We start from the raw sequence: 10,369 nt of genomic DNA on the forward strand, positions 1-10,369 counted from the left end.
AATTTATATTTATATTTATCGAAATTTATACACATGAGACAATACAATTTATACATATAAATTAGTAAAATTTATTTGTTAAAGATAATTTAATATTTATACTGGCTAAATAATTGTTAAAATTATTAAAAACTACTGACTTCTTAGAGTTTCTGTTATATAATTATTTTGTTAAATTTATATATTTAGGTAATTTTGAAATAATAAAACTATTTTATATTTACATTATTTTTGTTTTTCCATTCTAATACTCGATCTTTTCTTCTTTCCTTGGTGCTAATGAGGATCCGTACCTCCCATTATTCTTTGTACGAAAAATGTTATTCTGATCAGAGAGCCATGCATTTATAATTCAATTAATATCACATACATACATATATCTACTTTGTGTCTAATAATAATCTTATTGAAATAAAAAATGTGTGGATATTCAAGTGAGTTTGTCTCTATGTTAACTTATTGGACCAGTGTTTGTTTGTTTGTTTTTTATTTTTTTTTTCTTAACATATAGCTATCATCATCATCTATTTCAAACTCACATATTAGTTTTCTTTTTATTAAAAATAGTGTATAAATTTTATTAATGTAGCATCATATGATGTAATGATGGTTATGTTTGAATAAGATTTATGGCTTATATCTATCTATTATTCATTCTTACTTACCATTGTTTGTAAGAAATTAAAGATGCCCAAAATCATCTTTATGAAGGAAATCAAAGTCTTTCACATGGTAGGCCTCTAGTGGAGCATCATGAAATACTCTTCTTCTTTTTTTTTTCCTTTTTTTTTCTTTTTTTTTTTCCTCTGACTATTACATAGAAGGCTAGGGCGAAGCTAGACACAAACTATAGGGGGGCCAAAATTTTATTCTTAAATTTTTTAAAATGGAATAATATATATATGTCTAATTTTTGCTTTAATTAAAGGTTATAATTTATACATCCATATATATTTATATATATTACATTTCACTGTTGGTGTTCATTATTTTTTAATTAAAGATTATTGTTTATACATGCATCCATACATTTAGGGTCAATTACAAAATAAAAAAAAGTATTTATTTCTTTTAAAAGAGGCAAAACAAATTTTTTTTCTATTTATTTTGTCCAGTTGATGTTTAAAGAGAAGAAAGGTTAAAAATTTTATACAATCATTTAATTATATATTATCACATCTGCAAAAGTTACCAATATTATAATTCATTACTTAAAAAAATTTAAATATATAAATTTAGTTAGATGCTTATAAAATCTTTTACATTGTTAGTAACTTAGTACATAAAATTAAACTCTTGAAAAAATAATAATTATTTGACGTGCATGTTTAAGCACAATTTAAGTGATGATAATATGAATCAATTTGGGTTGGTCTAGTAATTAAGTCTCTAGTTTATTTAAATCGAATTATGTCCGCCAGTAATAAATTCTTAAATAGAATTTAAATTTGCCGTAAATTAATTATTAACCTATCGGATTGAGAGATATCGTAAAAAAAAAAAACAAAATAATAATGATGATATGATACCATATCTTATATATATGAAACATATTGATATTGAATTAATGACCTTATTTAAATCTAAGAACAATCTGTTTGTGCATAAAGAAGAACACCATAAAATTAAAACGTTTAAAACAAGATAAAGAGAAGTTAAACAAGTAACGTTAATTAATCAATAGAACAAAACCTACTACAATAATAGCAGTTAATATTAATAATAAAAATTCAGTGCACAAATAAAGAAAGTAGGAATGAGGATTTTAATTTGAAGCAGTTTAATTAATCTCTTAATTAATGATGAGCACATGAACTCACTCAGACTTTAATCTGTGAGGTCCCGCTGTCTGCAGTTTGCAGCAATGGTGCTTCCATTGCATATGAAGTAAATGCCAAAATGTATCCACATTCAAATAACTCTCTTTCATTTTTTCTTTTATTTTTTATTTATTTGTTTGACATTCTTTAATTTGTTTTCTGCTGAAAAAAGGGGATATATAGTTTTCAAAAATCAATGCAAATAAAATTTTCATATAATTGTGAATTGTGATCAAATATCAGCAATGTATGCACTTAACAACTCTAAGTAAAATAACATCGTTTATTATTATTATTATTATTATTATTATTATTATTATTATTATTATTATTATTATTAGAGACGTTAAAGATAATTTAGTATTTATACTGGCCAAATAATGAAAAAAAAATACTAAAAATTACTGTTTTCAAGAGTTTTCTCTTTTATTATTATTAAAGATAGTGGTGCATAAGCATATACCAAACCAATTTCAAGGATAAATATATTTATAGGTAAGTGAGAAAATTTAGTATAATTTGAGCCATTTTTAAAAATAATAATAGTAAATTAAAATCCATTTATTATTAGAGATTTTGTTTTGGAATGTACATGGTTTATTGGTTTTATTAGGCGTCTACTTTGTTTTAACAATGTTATTCAATCTCTATTTAGTTTTATTAGAATAAATGTACCATTTTTCAACTCATTTGTAGATAGCTGACTTTTCTTATCAGCCACAAGATCCAAATATCCCAACAAAAACAAAATATGTCAATTCTAGGCAGAGAAAAGAAGTCTATTCAAGATTTTTCCTTATGCCATGATGAAAAGAATAAATTTTCCTGTGTTGACTTCACACTCGAGCTTATTTTGTCTATTTTCCTAAGAAAAAACTAACACTTCTAAAATCATTCACAATCACTAATTTTACTATATAATAAAAGTTTAATTTTGATGCCCTGACAGTATAAAATATTTTATACAATCGTACAATCACAACCGTCTTCCTGGATGACCATTCACACAGTCAATATGAAAGATAATTATTTTTGCTAATATAGCATTATGTGATTAGATGCACATATAAAACGGTTCTATACTGACAGTGTATCAAAATTAAATTCTATATAATAATACTTCAAAAATACACATAAGAAACAAATTAAGTCATTAATATTCCCAAAGAACACATTAGATGTGCTTAGTATGCAGTGTGAAGTGATGAAAACATCCCAATTTATTCATATTGTTGTAACCAAAGTTTACATCATTTCTAGGGAAGAAAAAAAGCTTTGCTTTCTAGGGAAGGCACTAACTCATGTCATTTTTTACACAGAAAGAAAGAAGCAAGAAAGGAGAAAACACCACCAAATATTGTAGTTACTACATTAACAAGAAACCTTTTTCTTTTCTCTACACACACAGCCACAATATTCACAACACAAACCTTTCTTTTAGAACATCCTTGTCATGCCATACTGAACAGGTCCAACCTTTCTATGAGCAGTGGCACCGGCCGCAGCACCAATGCCGCCATATTGATGAGCTTTTGATTGAAGCAAGTTCGTGTCAATGGCTATTCTATGGTTATTATTATTATCATCTTGTTCTATCTTGTTCACTCCTATTGCCCTTGTCATGAAAAAAGGGTTAGTATCAATGTTGATGGCTATGTCTGGTGCTATTTTCGCATTCACTCCACATTGCTGAGGGCCATGTTTTGGTTTCAAAGGCAACCCCTTTTCGGTGTCTTGGTGTCCGGCGGTTGATCTTTGGTAATAGTACGTGGGAGGAACGGTTTGAGAAGGAACAAAAGAACCTCTGATGAATGTCCTCGGATCGAAAGAGTCCTTGACGATACTACCATACTCATACGGGACAACGGGACCAACTACTTTCCCGGGTTTTGCTGAAGATAAAAACGTCGAGAATAGCGATTATATTACTGATGGTGTCGCCGTCACTTTTGGTATATCCTCGGATCAATGTATCTCTGGATATATATATAGTGAGAGGGACGGAGAAAGTTATAAACTATGATGATTGCAATCACATACCTGGTGGAATTCTTTGATTGTTATTATATTCCTCGGCCGGTTGCCGGTTTTTGCTCGAAGCATTGTTTGATTGCTCTTTTTGGGCTACCATATTCGAATGAACAACCGTTGACCTATCAATGGTAAAATCAAATGAAGTCACCTAAGTATGAACAAGTAACTATCAAATTATGATCCTTATGAATTGAATGAGAACAGTTATCATGAGACGGCATTAAGAGAATGAGGGATAATTTAGGTCCTCCTATGAATGATATTGTCCCTCCATACCATGTAAAAACCTAGCTTCTTAAACAAACATTGGCAGACAGGGAACATGCACAACTATCGCATGTCACAACTCGCTCGCTCACCATGGTTGTCATTTTGTATTTACTTAATCTTAGAAAAGTGCATCAACATCTACATAGAAAAAATAGCAATGTCCCATAAGGTATAAACAATACTATGACACTATGTACTGCTATGTAACAGCATCCGGATTCGATTGAATTAGAGCTAAATTGCATAGTTAGAATGAGATGCTCTAGACTGGTTTCCTGTTGCATATGCACAAGAATCTAATCTAGTCATCTTAAAATTTATCACAGTAGATACTGCTCAACTAAAGTAACATTGTGTTGACAATTAATTGTTGCAAACAAATAAGCAGTAAAACTCAAATGAGATTCTGCATTAACAAATCACCTTGGAAGCGATACATGTTTTCGTTCAAGTGGCATAACTGGACTACTTTTGCCACCATTTTCCTCAAGATGAGCAAACTGCTTTTTGAATTGATCAACAGCACTGTAGGATATATTACACCAAATGAAGGTTAACGAGAAAATATTCGAGAAGGAAGTATCAAATATGAATACCAAATTACCAATGAAAAATGGTAACATAACAAACTAACCTTGGATAAAGGAAATTAGCCCTCTCCGTTCCATTTATGTAGTCTTTCAAAAGTTGGGGATGGTACTCTAAAATCTCACGAAAAATTAGCTCTCGGATTTCTTCCTTTGTGACTCTTCGCCTTTCAAATTCAAACTCCATTTTCGTGATAGGATGACAGGATGGTTCCCTCTCCACCTTTGCTAATCCCTTGAAGTAAGGATCAGCTAATGCCTGAAAAAACCAAAAAACTTTAAATATCTTAAGCAAGCAAGTCAACATAATTCTATGAATGTGGATGCTCTACATCACTCTTGTAACTTCTAGAGTTTCAAAAGAAAATCATGAAGCAGTTGATTATCAAACTAAATTCGTTTTCAACATACACAAAGAAATGGAGCACAATATAACAAACCTCTTGAGCAGTAGGCCTGTCTTTCGGGTCAAAGGCAAGTAATCTTTCAAGTAGTCGTAGTGCTAAAGGATCTGCATTAGGAAACTTCTGTGCAAATGGCACAGGCTGCTTCTTCCGCATACTAGTTAGGTATCTCCTAGCCTTATCATTGCGTACCTACATCCAACAGAATCACGAGCAGAACAATACTGTTAGTGGAAACAAATAAGCAATACAATTAGAAATTCAGAGGTCCTTTTATGGAGGGAGAATTACTCGGGATATAGTATCCAGCGAAGGAGTTCCAAGCAGATCGGTCATCAGATCCAACTGATGGACAACATTTTTTCCAGGGAAAAGTGGCTTTCCTAATAATACTTCTGCGAAGATGCAACCTATACTCCATATGTCGATTGCCGGAGTATACTGCACCGCAATATGTTAGCTCATTATGCGATAGAAAACTAACAGAAACAGATAGAGCTAGTAGATTATCCATTAATAATAGATTGATCTCAGGGCTTACATTTAGCTAATGATGGAAAAGAAGACAACAGAAAGCATGAATCATGGGTTGATAAGCAATTGCAATTTCTACACACAAAGCTAATGAGTATGAATGCCGGCATAACGAAACAAGACTACACATATGTACTTTCTCTCCGACTTATACACAATCAAAAAGGATCTTTGAGAAAGTCATACCTTTGAGTAAAATGATCCACAAAGCTCCGGTGCTCTATACCACCTTGTCGCAACGTAATCCTATAGATGTGAATTAAGTTAGAAAATATCATCCATACTTCCCCAGGAATTTTTATATGAAAAATGAAAAAAATTTCTCCAACAAGGTATAGGTATAAAGAAAGGTAGAAAGTGAACAGAGATCATGTGGAAAGTGCAATACCGTCCAAAATACTGTTGTTGGTGTGTCGGTGAAAGCGACTCTTGCTAACCCAAAATCACAGATTTTAAGTTTACAGTTTGCATTGGCCAGTATATTCTTTGGCTTCAAGTCTCGATGATAGACATTTGCTGCATGGAGTAGACAAGTGTTAGATGAGCAATTTTGACATCAGGCAGAAACTTGTAGAAAAAGCAAAGCATCATCAACCACATATAGAAACCATATTTTGCACATTCCTAACATCTTTCTTAAGACAAGTGCCTGAGCAATGATACATTAACAACACGATGTGCATTTAGATAAGATCAAGCATGAAGAAGTAACTATTAGATATTAAAAGATATTAAAATATACCGGTGTGGATATACTTCAATGCTCGAAGTAACTGGTAAAGGAAAAATTGATAGTGCTCCTTTGTCAAGTCATCATTGGCTTTAATGACTTGATGTAGATCCGACTCCATGAGCTCGAAAACAACATAAATGTCCTTAAATTCCCTCCTAGAAGGAGGCATCATGACATGTTTGATTTCAACAATATCAGGATGTCGAAGAAGTCTAAGCAACTTTATCTCCCGGAGAATGCGTGCAGCATCCGATATATGCTCAAATATATCATGAATCTTTTTTATTGCAACTTTTTCACCGGTATGAGTGTCAATAGCTGAACATACAACACCATAACTTCCTTTCCCGATGACTTCTTGAATTTTGTACCGGCTGGCATCCCCATAATCAGAGAAAAACTCCATCTCCATTGAACTCTGTAGCAAAGATAATCAAGTTATTCCACAAATCAAAATCAGGCAAATCCAAAATTGATTCCAATCAAGCTACGGCAACAAAGCGATTGCAAATTTTCATAAGCGATGAATAGAAATTAAAACGAAAACTGTAAGCATTCTTGGCTGTCCAGAAAATTTATATTGGAGATATCTCAGGACTCACCATTAAAGTTAATAGACATAATACAAATCTGTACGTTTGTTAAAATTTACATAAAGGAACTTCCACAGCATTACATAATCATAGACAAAAAAAGAGGATAGATTACATATGCAGGAACATGATCATGTCAAGCATAGAATGATACAATTGAATAACTTAAACAAACTAATAAACAATGTAAATAATAAACATAAAGAGAAAAATTGTCTCAATACAACTCCTCACTCCAATGTACTAACTATATTAACATAACAACCCATAAAAGAAGCACAAACTTTAGCACATAGAATATTAGAACCACTAAATATATATCACAAACCAATCTCTAACTTCAAAAAGCCAAAAGCTTTTTTCTCTTTCTACAATCAACCGGTTCTTCTCATTTCACTCATTCTACAATCTGATTTTTGGAGAGTCAAACATGTATCAAAAAGCCAAAAGCTTTTTTCTCTTTCTACAATCAACCGGTTCTTCTCATTTCACTCATTCTACAATCTGATTTTTGGAGAGTCAAACATGTATGCTGAATTGATGATGATGATGATAATGCAGCTCAAGCGTGTACAGCACATAAGTGCATAACACAAGACGTAGAAAAAAAGAAAAGCAAAAGGGGTAGATAGATTGAAGTTGAAAGAACAACCTCCTATGAACACCACATATAGATGGTAATTTCTAACAAAAATAACGATGGTGAAATATAAGATTTGCCAAACATGCCGTTATCCTACTACAGTAACAAACACTTTGGGGACAGAAAAATTACATCACGTGTTGTATGTACTTAAACTTAATATCAGAAAAAAAGAGATAACATGGCCCCTACATTGAACCAGCTCAGCATATATAGAAACATGTTCCTAAACCTCAACCACATACCTCAAAGTACTTAAAATTCACATCAAACATAATCAAAAACAAATAATTCATCATCCTCTAAATAATTCAACTAATCAAAACAATAAAAAGCTATCTTCATTGTTCATCATTCACTCAAATATGTAATAAAAACTTGTAAAAAATCCACCTTTTTTCTTTGATCTTGCTGCATTCTTATATGGCAAGTGGGAACACCTACAAAAGCTTCCAATTCCAAAAAAGGATGACCCTATAGAACGAAAAACACAAAGCTTCTCAAAAAAAATGTTGTTTCAGAGAGAATTCAGCCACATTTGCCCCACCTACCCCTACTTCGAATCACAAGACCACAATCCGAACTCACTATTCTCTTCCCCAAATCCCTCAACGAACATAGAATCCAAATGAGACCCCACATGCACTCCAGTTCCGGCACAAAGCTCACAAAATCACGGAACCAATAGCCACCACAACAACCCTTGATCATTAAGTAATGAAGCTCCAACCTTGCAACAAAAAAGCTCTCATTTTTGGAAAACTTTCACACACCCCAGAAAAGGATCGAAGCTCTGGAACACCAAAACCACAACAAGAACACGTTTTGAGGTTGTTGAGAGGTGAAAGAGGGAAACTTGAGACACAGTACTAACAGAGAATTATAATATAAGCGTGTTTTGATCCTGCACACCGACACAGAGAGAAAGGTGAAAAATTTGGAGAGGTTTTTGAAGGTTAAAGCGAGCTTAAAGCTAAAAGGGTTGGTGCTTGGCTTGTGTTTGTTGTGTTGCGTTGTTTCCTTATCCAAAAACGTACAAGATACGGAGCATAATGTACTAAGTGGCGTATAAGTGTAATTTTCAGATGGTGTTGAGGGTATTATTGTAATTTCATTTTGTGGGAGACAAGTGTCAGATACTAGTACTGTTACTGTGTAACATGTTGTATTGTACTCTTCCCTGTGTTGGCAGGTTATGTTTCTGACACGTGGCAAGGTTGGCAGGTTAGTTTCTTTTTCTAAGAAAAAGGAAGGAAGGAAATAATGTCATTAATTTTGATACATTAAAATTATAAAATAATTTTATACATATATTTAATTATGTAATACATAAAAAATAAATATAATTGTTTGACTATATAAAATTTATTTTATACTGCCGGTATAGTAAAATTAAATTTTTTAAAATAAACATAAAAATTTAAGCAAATTTAACATGTGACATATTTGATAGGTAAAAAATCGATTTTTCTTTTCTAAAAAAAAGGTAGTAAACTATTTCATTGCTGAATATATAAAGTAAGTGTAATAAAAACTAAAATTTATTTTTTATATGATATGAATTTCTTCTAATCGTGTAATTTTCTACTATTTTTATTTTTAAGATATTGTTTTTTCTTTTATTTTATTTTTGTTTTGGAATATATATTATAAAACAGAGAGAATATATTTTTGTATGCATTTTCTTCTAATAGAATTTTATTTGAATTATGTAAACTAGTGCATTATAGGAATTAATACGTTATTAATTTATCTTTTATAAATTAAATATGAATAATAATAAATTTAATATTAGTTAAGATGATAAATATGTTATATTAAAACTAAAATATTATGAATTTACTAATGAAATTAGAAAAATAACTTTTTTTACAAGGGTATTTTAAAAAAATGATTGTACACTAATTTTGTTTATATTCTCAAGTGGGTATAGCGATAACAAAACATAATATATAGGTAGGAATGAATAATGTAAAAAGTTTCATATAATTATTTAATTATAATAATTTTTGTTTTTATGTTTATTAACGTAACATTACATAATTAAATGTAAATATAAAATTATAGAGTAAAGAATATTTTTTATTTTTGAAATTTGGTAAAATTTTTAAAAATACCCTTAAGTTTTATTTTGTATTAATTTTATTCGAAAAATTTTCGATTTGCATCAAATATATCCATGTGACTAATTTTTTAAAAAATTTAAGACCAATTCAATAACAATAATTTTATAAGAACAACTCTCAAAACAAATAAATAAAGTATAATTTTCATGTATTATTGTTAGATTAATATTAAATTTTCTAAAAATTTAAATGTACAAAATATATTTAATACAAATAAAAACTTTTTAAAAATTTAGTTGTTAGAAATATATTTAATTTAAATAAAATTTTAATGACAAAATTAAAATAAAATAAAATTTAAAAATATTTTAAAAATTTTTAATAATTTAAAAACAAAAAATATACTACTCATAGCTATATTTATAGTTTTTATAGTGACATTGACTTAGAAAGCCTTTTTTCAATAACTAGCTATATGCATGTAAACATAATTTACTAGATATATGTGCCTCATATTTCACTTTCAATTTTAAATTCTCTGACCACATACTCCATAATGGTGCCATTTTCAGTCATTTTAATGAATCAATGAAAAAGTTCACATGATGTTGAAGAAAACTTGTAGATTACAACAATCGTGGCCATCAAAATATGGGAAGAACAAGAAATTAATAAATGGAGAGTT

The 10,369-nt window shown here is 30.2% G+C and overlaps 1 protein-coding gene across 2 annotated transcripts; it reads right to left on the bottom strand.

Annotated features, from left to right (window-relative positions):
• Nucleotides 1-3,022: 3,022 nt before the first annotated feature.
• LOC107496523 (mitogen-activated protein kinase 20) lies at nt 3,023-8,637 on the bottom strand. 2 transcript variants are annotated; one of them, XM_016117794.3, is made up of 10 exons: nt 8,012-8,637; nt 6,392-6,800; nt 6,038-6,165; nt 5,836-5,895; nt 5,407-5,556; nt 5,152-5,307; nt 4,759-4,970; nt 4,548-4,649; nt 3,861-3,973; nt 3,023-3,712 (listed from the first exon to the last, which is right to left on the bottom strand). In XM_016117794.3, the coding sequence occupies exons 1-10, from the start codon at nt 8,033-8,035 to the stop codon at nt 3,258-3,260; spliced, it is 1,809 nt and encodes a 602-aa protein (XP_015973280.1). In that variant the 5' UTR covers nt 8,036-8,637; the 3' UTR covers nt 3,023-3,257. The 2 variants fall into 2 exon arrangements, with proteins under 2 accessions (XP_015973280.1, XP_020982828.1); XM_021127169.2 differs by lacking the exon at nt 8,012-8,637 and adding an exon at nt 7,304-7,420.
• Between the last annotated feature and the right edge of the window lie 1,732 nt (nt 8,638-10,369).

Source organism: Arachis duranensis, chromosome 7 (assembly GCF_000817695.3).
Source record: "Arachis duranensis cultivar V14167 chromosome 7, aradu.V14167.gnm2.J7QH, whole genome shotgun sequence".
Taxonomy (NCBI): Eukaryota; Viridiplantae; Streptophyta; class Magnoliopsida; order Fabales; family Fabaceae; genus Arachis; species Arachis duranensis.

Excerpts from the sequence above, each read along its gene's own strand:
- LOC107496523 (XM_016117794.3), bottom strand. The coding sequence starts at position 8,035 with ATGCAGCAAGATCAAAGAAAAAAG. Across the intron at positions 4,971-5,151 it reads ACAGGCCTACTGCTCAAGAG|GCATTAGCTGATCCTTACTT; the intron begins GTTTGTTATATT and ends TGGTTTTTTCAG. Across the intron at positions 4,650-4,758 it reads GCTAATTTCCTTTATCCAAG|TGCTGTTGATCAATTCAAAA; the intron begins GTTAGTTTGTTA and ends TATATCCTACAG.